The sequence below is a fragment of the Erythrolamprus reginae genome, chromosome 10 (genome assembly GCF_031021105.1).
Source record: "Erythrolamprus reginae isolate rEryReg1 chromosome 10, rEryReg1.hap1, whole genome shotgun sequence".
Lineage (NCBI taxonomy): Eukaryota > Metazoa > Chordata > Lepidosauria > Squamata > Dipsadidae > Erythrolamprus > Erythrolamprus reginae.
The window spans coordinates 39846337-39865506 of record NC_091959.1 but is presented as its reverse complement, the minus strand read 5'-3'; the positions used below and the strand labels follow the sequence as shown (position 1 = coordinate 39865506).

General features: G+C 43.6%; 1 protein-coding gene across 4 annotated transcripts; it reads left to right on the top strand.

Annotated features, from left to right (window-relative positions):
- Positions 1-1724: 1724 nt before the first annotated feature.
- Positions 1725-17707, top strand: PGAM5 (PGAM family member 5, mitochondrial serine/threonine protein phosphatase). 4 transcript variants are annotated; one of them, XM_070762717.1, is made up of 7 exons: positions 1725-2118; positions 8144-8322; positions 9266-9391; positions 13634-13722; positions 14495-14625; positions 15901-16051; positions 17064-17707. In XM_070762717.1, the coding sequence occupies exons 1-6, from the start codon at positions 1835-1837 to the stop codon at positions 16049-16051; spliced, it is 960 nt and encodes a 319-aa protein (XP_070618818.1). In that variant the 5' UTR covers positions 1725-1834; the 3' UTR covers positions 17064-17707. The 4 variants fall into 4 exon arrangements, with proteins under 4 accessions (XP_070618818.1, XP_070618817.1, XP_070618820.1 ...); XM_070762716.1 differs by having other exon boundaries at positions 1745-2118; positions 14492-14625; XM_070762719.1 differs by having other exon boundaries at positions 1746-2118; positions 13634-13719.
- The last annotated feature ends 1463 nt before the right edge of the window (positions 17708-19170 follow it).

Here is a 19170-nt window from a genome sequence, read left to right as displayed (position 1 = left end):
TTTATTTCTTTATTCTGCTTTCTTTGCATTTCAATGTAAATTAAAATTACCTTAATTGAAAAGAAAGAAGGGTGTTTGAAGACATTGCCAATTCAGGGTTAGCTCCGGTGATGGGCTACCAAAATTTTTACTACCACACTGTGGCTTATGCATTTTGTTTCAACATCTTTCAGTGCAAATTGGGTGCTCTGGGGTGGAGCTCCAAATTTTGCTGACAGTACCCGTAGGAACCCATCACTGGTTAGCTCCATTTTTTATGGAGAGCAATAATGTGGAAAAAATTGTGAAAAGGACAACGGTGTGTGTGTGTACAAAATATACTTCCATCACTCATAAAGTCACAAGTTGCCTTAGTTTTTGGACCTCCTTTCCTGAATAATATGGAAAGTTAGGAAATCCCTCTGTATAATGTGAATTAAGCAAGTGTTGCTTGCTCAGTGTCAATGAATTATGTACTGTATATTAAAAATATTTGGGCAAGAATGTCCTAAATTTGGACAAGAATTAGGACATTCTTGTCCAAATATTTTTCTTTTACTATACACAATTTATCTCTCTCATCTAAATGGTTCTATTTTAGATCTAATTCCACTCCTCCTTCTGCTACCAAACAGAAATGCCTGTCATTTGTACCAAAATATTAGCACTGCTGCCAGTCAGTCATTGTGGGTTTTTGACAGTTTGGATGGAAACCAGCTGCAAAAAGGCTCAAATCAAATTACAGTTGGAAGGTTTTCTTGTCAACATTTTGAAGGGTTCTCTGTGGTCATGCAGATATACAGTAAAACCACACCAGAAATTAGATGTCCACTTTGCTGTAGCAATTGACAATTATATACCAGTCATTTATCCTAATATTTAATCTTTTTCTGGATGGGCATTTCCCCCCTAAAATAATTGGGAGAATTTATGTCACCCTTTCTAAATCTCAGCATCTTTAAGAGGAGTGGACTTCAATTCCCAGAATTCCCCAGCTATTCTCCCTTTAATACATTCTATTCCCCCTTTAATACATTCTACTTGATTATATCCTCTATATGATTATATCCTCTACTTGATTACATACTCTATAACCCTCATTGTGTATTATTGTGTATTGGACAAAACAAATACAGTAGTATATAAAAAAAATAAAAATTCTCAGAATTCTCCATACTGGCTAGGGAATTCTGGGAATTAAAGACAGGCTACCACTCTTAAAGATGTTGAGATTGAGAAACACTGGCTTAAGAGTTTCTGTTAGAGAAACAGAAAGGACTACACCTCCCATCAGCCTGGCCCATGGCAAAGCACCATGAAAGAGAAAGCCCAATGCATTAGAGTGGGAAAGGAGCATTCTGGCATTTTAATGACCCACGCAACAACGTGGAGCCTCCCGGGTTAGGCTACCGCTCCCATCATTCCCCACCCGGCCATGACCGTGGCTGATGGGGGCAGGAGTCCATCAAACTGGACTGTAGGAAGCTAAGCTGGTTTTCCTGTCCAAAAATAGTCCCTTCTCTTTCAAGGCGGAAGGATTACGAGACGGATAGCGAAGCTTCAGCGGAAGGATCTTCTCCTTCCAAGGAGGCTCCTCCCCCTAGCTGAAGACGCTTTTCGAGGCCGTTCCGTCCCTTCGGGGCTCCTTTAACCCCGCCCACCGGTGAGTCCCCGCCCACTCCTGTCAGATCTTCTCCCCGCCCTTAAGCCGTCCAATGGTGGACGCCCCTCACCGTTCCGGCCCCGCCCATGACGCCCGTCCCTCAACGACGCCGAGGCATTTTGTCCCGCGCCGCGCCCCGTCCGCGGCGGGAAAAGGTTGGCCGCGCGGCCGCCCCTCACGCAGCCCGGCTCCATGGCGTTCCGGCGGGTCGTCGCCGTCTCGGCCGCCGCGGCCTGTGGCTTGGCAGGAGGGTCCGTCCTCTTCTCCGCCGTGGCGTTCGGGAAGCAGCCGCCCTCGCCTCAGCACGAGAAGGCCGGCGGGGACGCCCCGGAGAGCCTCGCCGCCTCGCTCACGGGACCTCTGCCGCCGCCGCCCCCGCCGGGGCTGCTGCTGCTGCCGTCGCCCGCTACCTCAGCAGCGCCCGCCTGGTTGGAGAAGGCCAACGGCTGCGGCTATTGGGACAACAACTGGGACAGGTGAGGCGAGGCCCCTCCCCTACACTGCCCCCCCTCAGAGCCCCCTCCTCCCAGAGTCCCCCCCCCCACTCGCAGGACCCCCTCCTTTCAGAGCCCCCACCGACCAGACGCCCCCTATTTGCCACTCTATAATGCCCTAGTCCAGAGGTAGGAAAAAGTTGGCTCTTCTATGACTTCTGGACTTCAACTCCCAGAATTCCTGAGCCAATCATGCCAGCTCAGGAATTCTGGGAGTTGAAGTCCACATGTCATATAAGAGCCAATTTTGCCTACCCCTGCCCTCGTCAGACCACACCTAGAGTACAGTACTGCATTCAAATTTGGTCACATTGGACATTGGAACTCTAGAGCAAGTACAGAAAAGAGCAACAAAATGATAAAGGGACTGGAAACCAAGACATACGAACAGAGGTTGCTGGAACTGGGCATGGATAGTTTAGCAAAAAGTGGGGGCAGGTGGGACATGATAGCAGTATGCAGGTATTTAAGGGGTTGCCACAGAGAGGAGGGGGCCACACTATTTTCCAGGGCACCAGAGAGCCAGACCACGAGCAACAGATGGAAACTGACCAAGGAGAGATTCAACCTGGAAATAAGGAAGAACTTCCTGATGGTCAGAGCGATCAACCAGTGGAACAGCCAGCCAGCAGAGTGGTTCCTCGGAGTTGTGGGTTTGAAGCACCTGGAAAGTGCCAGCTGGGGGTGGGAAGGCGATGCCTGAAATCCACACTCCTTTTCTCTTAGCTGCCCAGAGTCCACTGAAGTTCTGCGGCATATCAATCTTGTTAAACATTAAACATTTATGTAGATTTATATTATGTTGTGAACCGCCCTGAGTCTCAGGAGAAGGGCTGCATAGAAATCGAATAAATAAATAAATAAATAAATAAATTTTCTCCTTTTTTGGTAGGTGCTCTCAACAATCCCCTGAGAACCCTCGGGGGGGGGGGGGGTGTCTTGCATTTAGGGAGCGGCTCTTTTCCGTCCCTCTTGGCCTTGGTTTAAGTTTCCTTGTTTTGACGGATGGCATCTTGGCTTGAACTTTTGTAGGCCCGGAGTCAAGAAGGAGAAATATAGACGTTTGATAAATAATTAAATTGCAGTGTCTTCAGTTAAGGGCTTGTCTCCAGAAGTTGTGGGTTGTTCCAACAATGGAGGTTTTCGAGAAGAGGCAGGACAGCCATTTGTTTGGGGATAATAGAAGGGCTTTTGCTTGAGCAGGGGGTTGGGCTAGAAGACCTTCAAGGTCCCTTCCAATTCTCTATTCTGCCCCAGTGAAGCTACATTGAGGTGGGCAGCTGTTGCCCTCTGGTTAGTGAAGTGTTGAAGGGGAGGATGAGGGAATGTTGAATGTTTTTATCCTGTTCCAGGTTCTGCATCTTGGCTGCTTGGGGTCCAATATTAAGTTGGCCTCCCTGGCAGGCTTGTTGGGAAAATGAGTTGGAGAGAGTGGGCAGGGCCTTGACAGTCCATGTTCTGATAGAGGAAAGGAAAAGATGCCCCCACTTTGGCACGTGAACCCAAAAAGATTCACCATCACTGTTATAGGGTCTCCTGCTTGAGCAGGGGTTGGACTAGACAGTGTTTCCCAACCTTGGCAACTTGAAGATATCTGGACTTCAACTCCCAGAATTCCAGCCAGCATTTGCTGGCTGGGGAATTCTGGGAGTTGAAGTCCAGATATCTTCAAGTTGCCAAGGTTGGGAAATGCTGGACTAGAAGACCTCCAACATCCCTTCCAACTCTTGTTAATCTGTTTCGGTATCTCATCTAAATGCTTGAATTATTAAGAAAACCTCTCCTTCTCTCCCCAGGGTGCCATTAAGAGCTTTTTAAGTTGAATCCTCTATTTGTGCAAGTTTCCTGCCCAATTTAGAAATACTTTCTCAAAATATGTTCTGGGTGCTGACCCTGTAAGTGAACATCTGGATCAGTGCTCTGGGATAAAAGGAGACACTTTATAGGGGTCCTTATTTCCTTCTAAGTAAGGTGGCTGAATGTACTGAATGTAAAGTGTTAGTAACTAAGGTTTCTCGTGCCACATCCTGCTGTTTGTCTTAAGGGTGAACACAGCAGGAGTTGCTGAAGATAAACAGTATGAATGAACTTTAGTGGATGTCACTTCTTCCCTGATTTGTTGACATTATTATTATTATTATTATTATTATTATTATTATTATTATTATTATTTTAGCAGAGCACAGCCATAACTGAGTGGAGTTTAAAATTGTTGGCTAGTGTTCTACTAATATCATAGGAACTGGAACCATATTCTTCAATTTTAGGGTGGTTTAGAATCCAGCAATCCTGCCATTCCCGTAAAAAAATCTCAAATGTTACCAATCCTTAAGCTTTGGCTGCCATTTCTGCTGAACATGTCTTGAATAATTGCCTTAAGCCTTACCAATTCAGGAGAACCTTTGAAAATATATAATCTATGGCAGTTCATATTCTATTTAGACACACACACAAACAAACACACACTTCACAGTTATTGGAAATTTCAGATGTCAAAGTAAATTGCCAAATGATTTCTGTTTTTCTGCTATAAATGAAATAATACCTATGCTTTTCTGAACGCTGCAGTTACTAATTCACTTAGTAAAGAGAATTAAGCATTATTTTCTGCCTGATCCCTTCCAGATTAATAACACTAAATCTGAACGAAAGCCTTACTAATATTTAATTTCATAATGGATTGGAGCTGCTTGTCTCAGTCTAGGTATTGGTAAGCAAAAAGCCCATAATCGGCTTATATGGAGACACTGGATCCCGTCTAAGGTTTGCATGCATGTATGTATGTGTGTATGTATGCACAGTATGTATGTATGTATATGTTTGTGTGTGTTTATACACACACATACACACAGAATAAACTCTAAACCAGAATGCTTTGGGAAGAACTGAACTTGCTGGTACAGGCTTTTTAATTGACGATGTCCAAGAGTAATTTTTGCTATAGGAAAAAAAGAACTTGAATAAATCATTTCTTGAATCCAAGCCAGGGTTCGTTGGCTTGTTGTAACATGCAGAACGGCTTATTTTGAATGTCTGAGCACTCATTTGTGGTTGGTTTTCTTACGTCGTCCCATTTGTAGAACTTTTAGCATATCGGGTATTCTGTCTGGGTCACTCCAGAAGCCAATACCAACCCAAAAAGAGAAGCCAGACACACTGGTAAAAGGCAAAGGCGGTTTTATAAAATTCAAGAAAAACACAGGTAACAGAAAATGTCCTTACAAACAGGAAAATGCTGTATCTTCAGATATATTCACGAAGGCCAAAAGTCCATGCAGCAATACAGAATTCTTGCTGCCAAGCCAAGGCTGTAGATAGAAGACCTATACCTCCCACGGATCTTCCAAAGCTGCTGGGCCACAAGCCAGGAACAGAGACGCCGAGAAACAAGACAGGATAACGCCACGCCAAGCTGATAACACTCCACATGGCTTAAAGGGCTTGCCTGCCTTTTAAACCCTGCTGATGAGTACCACACCCAAACCCAGCTGTTTCTACTACAATGGTGAAAATATCTCTTTAACTGCTCCTTTTGTTGCTCTGAACGTCGCTGTCTCATGTCAATGACAGCTTGTGCGTCATCACCTAATGACTCCAAGCTACTGGCTGGGGAGAGCCCCCCCCCCTCCCGGGGCTCTCATGCTGTTCTCCTTCATCCCATTCCTGATTTTCCTCTCCCCCGTCCGACTGTTCAGCCCCCTCCTCTGCGCTGTCATCCTCCTCCGGGCATGGAGCCAGCAGAGACACAGCTGGTCCCTGAGCAGCCTTAGGCTGAATCACAACATCGAGTGATTTGGTTTAGCAGCTATTATGGGCAAATAGTTCTTTTTAGGAATGATGTTGCTTATATGTTGTAAGTGTCCCTAGCTGTTTTTCTGAACAGTTAGTTGGTATGACTATATACCCTATGTTTCTAGAACTAACCACAGTTAATATGACTAGAGCCTAAATCTGTATGCAGTGGGCTTGAGCGGTTCAGTGGGGTTCCCTTTAAATAGGTGGTATTGTTTTCTTTATATTTGTATTTTTATGTGCATATTTCCTTTAAAAAAAAATCCTAGTTAAATTTTTTCTTTAAAACTAGGAATCAATACAGATTTCAAGAAAAAAATACTGATTTTGCAAATCAGAAAGTATTTAGCAAGAGCTAATTGATATTCATAACTATACCCTTGTAAATTTACCTTGCCATGGATTCCATTTTTAGAATTTACATTCAGATGTATATTATTTTTCAGTGGCCACTGTTGGGAAAGCGAAACACAGTATCTGCTTACCTGAAAGTGTGATTAACACCACAAACATCCATGACATCAAACAGATGAGATAGCTTTGTGCTGGTTATGTCTTTCATTGTCTGACTGCATTTTGTTTTGGCAGTTCCCAAGGCTTTGATCTGACTTGACTCTATTTCTCTACTGTACTTGTTTTCTTCAAAAGAAAAGGATTTAGGGGTAGTGATTTCTGACAGTCTCAAAATGGGTGAACAGTGCAGTCAGGCAGTAGGGAAAGCAAGTAGGATGCTTGGCTGCATAGCTAGAGGTATAACAAGCAGGAAGAGGGAGATTATGATCCCGCTATGCTGGTGAGACCACATTTGGAATACTGTGTTCAGTTCTGGAGACCTCACCTACAAAAAGATATTGACAAAATTGAACGGGTCCAAAGACGGGCTACAAGAATGGTGGAAGGTCTTAAGCATAAAACGTATCAGGAAAGACTTCATGAACTCAATCTGTATAGTCTGGAGGACAGAAGGAAAAGGGGGGACATGATCGAAACATTTAAATATATTAAAGGGGTTAAATAAGGTCCAGGAGGGAAGTGTTTTTAATAGGAAAGTGAACACAAGAACAAGGGGACACAATCTGAAGTTAGTTGGGGGTAAGATCAAAAGCAACATGAGAAAATATTATTTTACTGAAAGAGTAGTAGATCCTTGGAACAAACTTCCAGCAGACGTGGTAGATAAATCCACAGTAACTGAATTTAAACATGCCTGGGATAAACATATATCCATCCTAAGATAAAATACAGAAAATAGTATAAGGGCAGACTAGATGGACCATGAGGTCTTTTTCTGCCGTCAGACTTCTATGTTTCTATGTTTCTACTTAATAAATCATGATGGGTAGAAGCAGGAATAAATGGCCAAAATTGGATCTGCTCTTAAATGGAGAAAAAAATTATAATCTAGTGATGGGAAATGAGTCAAAGTGCCTGGGGGGCTGAACATGTGGCAGGAACTGCCTTTTGTATTTTTAAATATAAACAGTTGCAGGTAAATTGCTGTCTTAGTGGATGGGTTAGTAGTTGTAAGTGAAGGGATGAATGAAACAGGTGTCACAAATCCAAAAACCGGTTAGTTGTTTGTAGAGTAAATGGAACTGCTCTGTGTATTGGCCAAGAATATAAATTTCTGCAGGCTGACTTGCATTAGCAATAGAGTCTGGTGGTGTTTGAGGCACATACTTCAAATCAGCCATACAAGATCTGAAATGTAACTATAGGTAGTCCTCAACTTATGGCCACAATAGAGCCCCAAATTTCTATTGTTATGTTAAGTAAGATATTTGTTAAGTAGACCCATTTGACAATCTTTCCTGCCACAGTTGTTAAGTGAATCACTGCAGTTATTAAGTTAATAGCCTGTTAAATGAATCCGGCTTCCCCATTGACTTTGCTGGTCGGAAGGTCATAAAATTGGGATCATAAATATGAACCAGTTGCCAGGCATCCAAATTTTGATCACATGACCACGGGGAGCATTGCAACAGTCATTAGTCACAAATGTTTTTGTAACTTTGAACGGTCACTAAGTGAGTTGTTGTAATTCGAGGACTGCCTGTAGCTTCCATTCGCCCATTACTCTTCTGTCTCTTCGAGATAGTAAAAGGCCCGAAGGAGATATTTATGCAGTCTCAAGCTGCTAAGGCTGACTTAGAGCGCTTTGCCCTGTCTACCATGTTTAATAAAAGAATATGAACTTCCTGTTTCCTGCTTTTAGGAGGGAACCCCTAGCGCTCATGAACTTGAAGAAGAAAAATGAAGAGACCGGCGAACAGGAGGTCTCATCTCGCTTATCCCACTATAAAACAAAAGCTACCAGGCACATATTCCTCATACGCCATTCACAGTACAATCTGGATGGGCAAAAGGATAAGGACAGAATCTTAACGAACCTGGGTAGGTATGATGGGGGTAGTAGGTAGAGGCACAGTTCTATGGCGATGCTCAGTCATCCAGGCCATAGTTGTCCCAAAGGTGCTTTTCCAAGAGACAACTTGACTTTCTGTTTTTTCTTTGAAGACCTTTCGCTTCTCACAGTAGAACAGTGATGGGGAACCTATGGCATGGGTGCCATTGGTGGCACGCAGAACTGTATCTGCTGGCACATGAGCTGTTGCCCTAGCTTTGCTCCAACATATATATGTGTACTGGCCAGCTGATTTTTGGCTCCCACAGAGGCTCTGGGAGAGCCTCCGGGGGGGGTTGTTTTTACCCTCCCCCAGCACCAGGGAAGCCTTTAGAGCCTGGGGAGGGCGAAACACGAGCCTACTGGGCTCACCAGAAGTTGGGAAACAGGCCGGTTCCAGTCTCCAGAAGACCTCTGGGGGGTGGGGGAAGCTGTTTTCACCCTCCCCAGGCATTGAATTATGGTTGTGGGCACTCACGCATGCATGATAGCGTGCACCCATCCTCTTTTGACACCTGAAGAAAAACAGGTTCACAACAGTTTCTTCAGTCTCCTCTTGAAAAAAGCATCTTTGGGATACAATTTATGCTTACTTGGTGTATAATTGATGGAGAGCCTTCTGTACTTTCCTAAAAGTAGTTTTTTTTAATACTGATTTGCTTAGTAGCCATTCAGTCAAATGTCTCTGCTGGTTTTAAACATGCTAACCCCATTAACTGGTATCTGTTTTCAAGGCAAGGAGGCCTAGAAACCTTCCATTGCTTCCATTGCTTGCCAGCTTGCAAAGTTCTGTCTGAATGCAAAATGATCCTTTATATAAAAAACGCAAACAGGAATGCTTGAAAAAGCAGCACATTGTGATTTTAAAATACTGTGCCGAAACAAACAAATACAAATCTCTGAGACTAATTTACAGATAAATATACTTTTTAGGCCGCGAGCAAGCTGAGCTGACCGGGAAAAGACTTGCGAGCCTGGGGCTGAAATTTGATAAAATTGTCTATTCTTCAATGGCCAGAGCAACGGAAACAACCAACATTATTAGCAAACATCTTCCTGGTGAGTGTCTTCTTGGAACTGAGTTTATGGTGGTAAGCAACATTTATGTAGTTTTTTCCCACATGCCTGCAGGGCCAGCTGTCTGATTTTCTTATACTTTGAGCCTTTGTATCTGAAGGGCTGGATTCGAAGTCTGTACCTGTAAGGGACCCAAGAGGTTTTGCAGATTCTCGAAGGCTTAGCTCAAGGTGAGCAAGATCAACAGATCTAGGTTAGGAATCCTGCTGCATACTGGTCACTGGGAAATCTTGTCTTTTTGTGTAAGCGGTGTAACAAAAACGGCCTCATTTTAAATGTAAGGAAAACTAAAGGGATCGTTGTCAACTTCAGAAAAGCCAGGCACAGCCACACACACCTCTACGTATTAATGATTCACCTGTGGAGGTGGTTCATAGCATCATGTTTCTGAGTGTGCAGCTAACAAGTAGGCCGGCTTGGTCGCTCAACAGGGAGGCATTTATTTATTTATTATTTATTATAAACGGACTTTTATGTCGCCCCTCTCTGAGGACTCGGGGTGGCTCACAACATATAATAAAACAATACATAACATTTCGGGTCCAGTTAATTAACATTGATAAAATGGGTACAATAGTGGCTGCATTTTCATTTTCTTTTATATATTTATTTATTTCTCATGCAGACACTCAGATATACAATCTCTTAATCATTAATAATCATTTACCTTATCTTTCCTAAAATTTAAGCATATGATCGACGTTGCTCTTTTACTATTCCGTATCCTCTCTTCATTCCACAATAACCCTTCCCCTCCTTCTCTCCCCTTCTCTCCTTTCTTCTCTCCTTTTCCACTTCTTTCCTCCTCTCCTCCTCCACTTCTTTACTCTTATTTCCCCTCCCTTTCTTCCTCTCCGTCTCCTTTTTCTTCTTTCCCCTCTCTCTCCTTTCCTCTCTTCTCCTCTTCTTACCCTTCTACTCTACTCTCCATTCCCTCCTTTCATCGTTGTGTAGTGCCTGCATTTTCTGTGTCGTATGAGAAAAGCCTGCTTTCTTCCCCTGTCCTTACCACTTTCTTTGTAAAGTGTCCGGTTGTATTGCATTACAACTTGGGCGTCCGCAACTTGGGTGTCCTCCTCGATCCACAGCTCACATTAGAGAACCATCTCTCAGCTGTGGCGAGGGGGGCGTTTGCCCAGGTTCGCCTGGTGCACCAATTGCGACCCTATCTGGACCGGGACTCACTGCTCACAGTCACTCATGCCCTCATCACCTCGAGGTTCGACTACTGTAATGCTCTCTACATGGGGCTACCTTTGAAAAGTGTTCGGAAACTCCAGATCGTGCAGAATGCAGCTGCAAGAGCAGTCATGGGCCTACCTAGGTATGCCCATGTTTCACCAACACTCCGCAGTCTGCATTGGTTGCCGATCAATTTCCGGTCACAATTCAAAGTGTTGGTTATGACCTTTAAAGCCCTTCATGGCACTGGACCAGAATATCTCCGAGACCGCCTGCTGCCGCACGAATCCCAGCGACCGATTAGGTCCCACAGAGTGGGCCTTCTCCGGGTCCCGTCAACTAAACAATGTCGGTTGGCGGGTCCCAGGGGAAGAGCCTTCTCTGTAGCGGCCCCGGCCCTCTGGAACCAACTCCCCCCGGAGATTAGAACTGCCCCTACTCTCCTTGCCTTTCGTAAGCTCCTTAAGACCCACCTTTGTCGTCAGGCATGGGGGAACTGAGACATTTCCCCCGGGCATATACAATTTATGAATGGTATGTCTGTCTGTATGTTTGTTTAGAAAATGGGGTTTTTAAAATATTTTTAAACTGTAATTTAGATTTGTTGTAAATTGTTTCACTTTGTTGTGAGCTGCCCCGAGTCTGCGGAGAGGGGCGGCATACAAATATTAATTAATTAATTAATTAATTAATTAATTAATTACTGTCTGGTTTGGAAACATTCCTGCTTCAGGCCTGAAGGTGGTGCAGAGAGTGGTAAGGACAGCAGAAAAGATTATTGGCACTTCCCTCCCTTCTATACAGGGCATGGCATATAAGCGATGCTTGAGCAGAGTCCACAGTATTGTCTGGGATGCTATACAACCTCTCCATTACCTATTCCCCATGTTACTTTCTGGGAAGTGCACCTTTGGGCCTTTCTCCGTAACCGTTGCAAACTTATTTCCCCCCAGACGTGGCTGCAGTTGGGAACATATCTTTTCAGTTCTATAAAATAATTGCAACATTCACTCATTTTATGTTTGTTGAGACTTCATCAAGGTTTTGGAATGCATTGTGTCAGGTCATTCTGGCCTTTTGCTTATCTCTTTTTTCCCAGCTGTGATACAGATTTTTGTGTGTGTATCAGACAAAGATAACATTCTAGGACATAATGCCTGAGTAACACATGTTGTTGTTCCTTGTTCCTACTTCTAATCTTGGCTAGTTTACTCCCGCAACCCCAAGTCAGCAGTGTTGTTAGCCAATTACATTCCCTAAGCATCATATAAAATAACCTTGAAACACCTAGGTAGGCAAACAAGAAGCATTAGTCCAAAGGGTGTTTAGTTAAGGTTGGTGCTGATTTAATGATTTGAGAGAAGAGAGAATATTGTGTCAAAATGACCACAGTGTGTTAACAGCATTAACTTGGAAAATCAAAACAGTGTTCCCTCGATTTCCACGGGTTCAAACTTCGCGAAAAGTCTATACCACGGTTTTTCAAAAATATTAATTAAAAAATACTTCGCGGGTTTTCCCCCTATACCACGGTTTTTCCCACCCGATGACGTCATATGTCATCGGCAAACTTTCATCCGACTTTAATAAATATTTTTTTTAATAAACTTTAATAAATAAACATGGTGAGTAATAATCTGAATGGTTACTAAGGGAATGGAAAATTGCAATTTAGGGGTTTAAAGTGTTAAGGGAAGGCTTAGAATATTACTTTGACTTAAAGATTTAAGATTTTATCCTTTTTTCTGTATTAAAAATTGACTTCAAGAAAAGAGGGGTAATTGTAACCCCTACTATGTGTTTAAATGTTTGTGAGTTTGTATGTCTTTTTATTGAAAATTAATAAAGTTTATTTAAAAAAAAGTGTTAAGGGAAGGCTTGTGATACTGTTCATAGCCAAAAATAGTGTATTTACTTCCGCATCTCTACTTCGCGGAAATTCGACTTTTGCGGGCGGTCTCGAAACGCATCCCCCGCGAAAATCGAGGGAACGCTGTATTCGTAAAGAAGCCGTGACTGATTATCAGAAGATAGAATTGGGTTGAAAGGAAGATATAATACCAACCAGAGATGCCTAGTTAGTGACAAACAGGAGAATGAAACAAAATATTAAAATATAAGGGGAGGGTGAAGTTATGTGTTACTTGTTCCTGACTCTAGGGGGCGGTTCTCATCTCTGTTCCAAAGCCGAAGAGCCAGTCTCTGTGGCCATGTGACCAGTATGACTAAATGCTGAAGGCGCATGGAGCACTGTTGCCTTCCCACCAAAGGTGGTCCCTATTTTTCTACTTGAATTTTTCACCTGCTTTCGAACTGCTAGATTAGCAAAAGCTGGGACAAGTAACAGTAGCTCACCCCATTACATTGAATTGATGAACTGCCGACCTTTCGATCAACAAGTTCGGCCACTGAGCCACTGCGTCCCGATAAGGGGAGGGAGATAAGTCCATTTCAATGAAGAGTGGTAGAAATGCTGCAAACCATTTTTGAAGAATCAAAAACCTGTTGCAAAGAAACATCTAAGGGCTGCAACCACAGTTTCATAAGGAATTAATATTTTATATTGAAAATACAGGAGGCATAGTGGTGGTGTGGAACAAGTTTTAGGATCTGTGACAATATGAACAAATTTTGGAGTCCATGCTGGTCTGGGACTATAATAAAAATGATTGATTGAAGTCCATCATAAATTAGGACAGTCTTTCCTTGAAAGCTCTACAAAGCAAGACAAGGCATGTAGGTTGGCTCGACCATGGGGGAGGGCCTTTTCTGTAGCTGCCCCGGCTCTATGGAAACAACACCGATTTGCTAATATCTATCCAAAGTCTGTGATGGCCCTCTTTCATTTCAAAAGTAAGACTTGTGTTGGGGTATTGGCAGTAAACATCTGTGTCTTAAGTCTGTTTTGGAATTGTGTGCATGCCTATGGAAATGGAAAGACATCAAGACCGAAAGTCCTTTAAATCCTCTTGTGTACATTGGGTTGTGTATAAATCAGACCACACAAGGGTTGAACACATCCTTCTCTTCTGTCTTCCTCAGGGGTGGCCAAGCTGAGTACTGATCTCCTCCGCGAGGGAGCTCCCATTGAACCTAATCCTCCCAGTCCTCACTGGAAGCCTGAAGCTGTGGTAATATCTATTCCAGAATTTAGTGGGTATAAACTTCAGGGCTTCTTTTATGACCGACTTCTCTCCACCCGCCAGTAGTGGGTTTCTCTTACCTTTGCGACTGCAAATGCTCAGAGCATTTTTGATGATGTCTGGGAGTGGGCAGAGCCTCTTGCCACGGCCACTACCAGTTCGCCTGAATTGGTGCGAACCGGTAACAACCTACCATTGCCGCATTCATGTGTCAGGGCTAAAGTTTTGCACGTTGATAAGCCAGTCATCAATTTGCAAAGTTTACTATTCGCTATTCTTTTAGTGACGATAAATGAACCTTAACTTATTGGCAATGTGTTTTTCATTAAAATGGGCATATATAGATTAAAAGAATGATGCATTAACCGCAAAAAAAATAAAATCAGACATTGATAGTATTTCTTGGGAATCCAAAACTATTCTACTGAGGGTTTGGTGGTTTTTTTGCAATTTGTCTATCTTTCTATAATTCAGCAAATATAAGAATCTAAAACTTTGCAGAATATTTGCTTAAAGAAATGGTTCTGGTACAGATGAAGCACTATTTACATAGACGGCAAGGCTCAGCACTTAAAACTGGATTTCAAGAACTTATACAGACTGTTCTTTTAATTCCTGCTGATTCCAGCAATCCAAATAATATTAAATACCAAGGCCTCTAGATTTTAATCTGTTCCGCTCAGTAAAGGGGGGGGGGGGGAGAAAATCTATGCCAGTTTTAATGATCTTGCCCCTATCACCAAACTTTTGCTTTTAGCAGTATTACGAAGATGGCGCTCGCATTGAGGCCGCCTTCCGAAACTACATTCACAGAGCTGATATCAAGCAGGAAGTGGACAGTTACGAAATCTTCGTTTGCCACGCGAACGTTATTCGCTATATTGTCTGCAGGTAACCCGGGCCGCGGAAGAAATCCCCGGGAGGGAGGGGTTGTTGCGGCAACGCTTCTAAATCCTTGTGGTTCTTAAGTGGGTTTTAGCACGTTATGTCATGCATTAGACGGAGAGATCGGATGCTCTTAGCACATGGCTGGGAGTTTAGAGAGGCCCAGTAATTGGAACAGTTGTCTGCCGGATTAACTCAGAGCTTCGGTTTCTCGCTCTTAAATAGCGGGATTTTAAAAAATCATTTAAACAAATATAATATTTGAAAACTGGATGGGGAAGAAACAGAATATTCTATTTCCTGGGTTTGGAGCCCTTCTGAATTAAACATCAGTAAATTTCCCCACTTCACTTTGCCTCCACTGTTTCCCCCAGTAAGAAGCCTTGTTGATAGCTGTGGTGCTTCAGCCAACGGCTGGGGGAGTGGGTAATGGGAGTTGTAGTTCCTTACATGAGGGCTGCAAGAGACGGGATAAAGGGACGAATAGATTGGTTGGAATCACTATCTCTCGGAGGTTATTTCAAACGTGCGAGAAGCTTTTTATGTACCATGTTCTTGACAAATGTATATTTTATTTTATGTACACTGAGAGCATATGCACCAAGACAAATTCCTTGTGTGTCCAATCACACTTGGCCAATAAAATTCTATTCTATTCTATTCTATATTTGCTATTAAATTTAAAGCTGTGCCAGTTTCAATGACAAGCGATCTATACCTAAACCCATCTTTATATCTAGCTGTGCATACTATGGACAACATTATTAGACTTGAGATGAGCTGTTTTCAATTACTTAAGATTACCTTCACAAGATTGCTTTGGTATTTGCTAAGTTTATTTTGAGTTGGAGGAAGGTTCTAGAAGCAATTATCTCAAGAGAGGGGAGGGTGAGAGAGAGAAGGCAGGCAATGGCTGTAGAAATATTTATAGTCTTGCTGAAATAACAATTTCCTCTCTTAAAGATCCTTTCAACTCTCCTGGGGGAATAAAAAGCTTGCCAATTTAATTATGATTCTTCATTACGGCTCTTATTTCATCCCAGCATAATGAATTTCTTGGAAATGCTAATTTTAGGAAACCAGTTTGCTTTTGAGAATAGTTGAACTCACAACTCTGCCTTATAATAATAATTATTTAATAATAATTTCTTGATTTGTATGCCGCCCCTCTCCGTAGACCCAAGGAAGGGGCATCCTGATTTTATTTATATCTTGCTTTTCATTAATATTTTTAATAAATAACTCGTTTTCCTTTATTTATTTATTTTCTTTTTTTAAAAGAGCGTTGCAATTTCCCCCGGAAGGTTGGCTTCGGATATCCCTCAACAACGGCAGCATCACTCACCTTGTGGTTCGTCCCAACGGCAGAGTAGCCCTTCGCCTGCTTGGCGACACTGGGTTTATGCCGCCAGAGAAGATCACCCGCAACTGAGTAAGCCTTCTTTGGCGTTTCTCCATCCGCCTTGAACCTGTGCAATAATATTGAGAAACCATGCAGGTGGTCCTCCACTTACAGCAGTTCATTTAGTGACCATTCAGAGTTGAAGTGTCACTGAAAAATACAACTTAGGGACATTTTTCAGTGTTACAACCTTTGTAGCGTCCCGATCATCAGGTGATCAAAATTCAGACACTTGGCAAATGACTCATATTTGTGACCTTTGCTGTGTCCGGAGGTCACGTTTTGCGACCTTCTCACAAGCAAAGTCAACAAGGAAGCCAGATTCACTTAACGACCGGGTTAAAAGTATGCGGCTGCGAGAGCCATCGTGGGGCTTCCTCGATTCGCCCACGTTTCTGCAACACTCTGCGGCCTGCACTGGCTGCCGATCGGTTTCCGGTCACAATTCATAGTGTTGGTAATGACCTTTAAAGCCCTACATGGCATTGGGCCAGAATACATCCAGAACCGCCTTCTACCGCACGAATCCCAGCGGCCGATAAGGCCCCACAGAGTTGGCCTTCTCCAGGTCCCGTCGACCAAACAATGTTGTTTGGCGGGCCCCAGGGGAAGAGCCTTCTCTGTGGCGGCCCCGGCCCTCTGGAACCAACTCCCCCCAGAGATTAGAACGGCCCCCACCCTCCTTGTCTTTCGCAAATTACTTAAGACCCACCTTTGTCGCCAGGCATGGAGGAGTTAAGTTATCCTTTCCCCCTAGGCTACTACAAGTTATGTATGGTATGTTTGTGTGTATGTTTGGTTTTTTTATAATAAGGGTTTTTTAGTTGTTTTTATTAATTGGATTGTTCATGTTGTTTTACCACTGTTGTTAGCCGCCCCGAGTCGTAGAACAGGGCAAGGAACTAATTTAACTTTAACAACAGAAATGTTTTGGGGCTCAGTTGTGGCTGTAAGTCGAGGACAACCTGTAATATTGGAACATTACTCCTTTGTAGTATGCTAAGTTAATTAATGCCTCTTTCTTGTCCGTTGTCCTTTCAAGCTGGTGTAAAACAGGGAGGATCTCCAACCAAGAGGACAAAGCTACTTTCACACGTGGACAACACTTTTCCCTCAAAGCTCCGGGCTCCCTCGACTGGGCTTCGTTAGTCTCGGACTCTCTTACAGGTTAAGATTTTGCACTAGCAGGTCCTGGCGTGCGATACTTGCCGTTGAAAAAGTTTGGGGAGGACCCACCTTCTTTGCGGCTTCGAAGCAACAGTGCTGGTGGCCTCTCACCAAAGCCCATCCAAGGATTTTCCCCCCTCCCCTTTCACTTTGGGGGTGGGGGCAGGGAGTCAGAAATACTACAATGTCCTGGGATACATTTTGGGTTCTGGAATCAGTGTAAAGCCAGAAGCCACCAGATCCTGAGGAGGAAGGAGACGAAACCTTGAAAGTAGCGCCTTCTCTTGTTACGCAGCTCCAATTTGCACAGGGACACTGACAATATACTTTTAATATCAATGAAAAAAGATTTGGAGGCGGCGTCTGCAGTTAGAGTTGTCACCCGAAGCAGCGCTTGAATAAAAGCATAGAATTGTCTATGCTCTTCTCTCTTCAAGCCCTGTCTGGTTACTTGGTATTTTACTTCAAGACTTTTTGCTACAGGTGTCTCTTCCTAAAAATAAATTAATAAACCCTAAATAGCAGCCTTTCTTGACCGTTAATAACTAATTGCAGGATACCATTCATCGCTTGATTCCACTGAAGCACCATTGAGTTAGAAGTAAGGGTAAGCTATTCTGTTGATCCTTCTGTTGATGACCCAGGCAGTCAAGGCAAGGCAAAGTCCTTTATTTCTCTCAACACCTGGTCCAACCAATGACCCATCAAACAACCCGGTAAGATCCCCCCACCCGAAGGCAGCCACCCTCAGTCCCCCAAATATTGATTTATTCAATTTCTAGGCTGCCCTTCTCTTGAACTCAGGGCTCTTATAGTACCCACCAAGAAGGAGCACGCTCACAGGGCAGGGGCTGAGGTACCAAGTCCAGTCTACAAGGCAGAGTCTAGGGACAAGACAAGGGCAGTTCTTGGGACAAAGACAAGGCCCAAGGCACGAAACAGCCCAAAAGGCGAAGAGGGAGGCAAGGTAAACCAGCAACAGGCAGGAGTCCAAGCCAGGGGAGCGTAAGCCAATTGTTCCTGGCAGGGACTATAATTCCCCAGGCTTCTCCTGAAGTTACTCTCCTTCAGGTGCTCCTTGTGAGGAGGGGCAGGGCGACCTCCTCCCGAGTAGACTTGCAGCCTTCTCTTCCTGCACTCCGCTCTCCGTGCCCTTGGATCAGTGGAGGAGGCAGCTGTCCCTTACCAGAGGGGATCTGCTGCCTACCAGCATCACTGCCTGTCAATCCTCCCGTTTCTCTGAAGGCAGGCGGCTCTCCAGCCATGTGGCTGACCACTTCCCCATGTCTGAGGGACCCAGGACATCATCCTCAAGCCTCTCTTAAGGTGACCGGTCCATCCCTGTCAGACAGTTTCAGTTCCAACTCCTCCTCCGAACCGGACTCCGATGGCTCCCATGCCACTTCTGTACCTCTTAGAGCAAAATTTTACTTGTGTGTGTGTGTGTGTGTGTGAAGGGGGGCAACTGAACCCTCGGCCAGTAACTGCCACTTCTAGACCGATTCAAGTGCTTCTCGTAAACCTTGTTATCTTGCTGCTTGTGGAATTGCAGAACTGGAATTAGCAGGAGGTCGGCGTTATTCTGTGGTCAGAGGAGACACCGGTGGGTCTGTCTCAAATCAGTGTGGAAAATGTAAGTTATTTCTATTTGTCTTTATGAAAAAAAAAATTGAATTGGTTTTCACTCGAGACTGCTTTAAAATTAAAGAGTCCCTATTTTTTTTTTAATGAAGGTTTCAAATGAGATTGAATGCATAAAAATTCACATAACGCAACAAAAATAGAAGTGTGACATTTGTCTGGGCCTTTGCTACTTAACGCAATGAGACATCCAATTTTATTTTGGTGGTGGGAAGGCGGAATTGGAAAATAACAGGCATTATGAAATGTATCCCGGTTAATTTCAGCTGCTGCTGCTTTGGGTCAGATTCTAAAAAGGCTTGGAACATGTAAGTTTGTGTGTAATTAGCAAAGCCTTAGTC

What these genes read in the sequence shown, in the direction of transcription:
- PGAM5 (XM_070762716.1), top strand. Translation starts at nt 1,835, where the DNA reads ATGGCGTTCCGGCGGGTCGTCGCCGTCTCGGCCGCCGCGGCCTGTGGC. An exon ending in TGGGACAACAACTGGGACAG is followed by an intron (nt 2,119 to 8,143) that starts GTGAGGCGAGGC and finishes TCCTGCTTTTAG; the next exon opens with GAGGGAACCCCTAGCGCTCA. An exon ending in ATTCGCTATATTGTCTGCAG is followed by an intron (nt 14,626 to 15,900) that starts GTAACCCGGGCC and finishes TTTTTTTAAAAG; the next exon opens with AGCGTTGCAATTTCCCCCGG.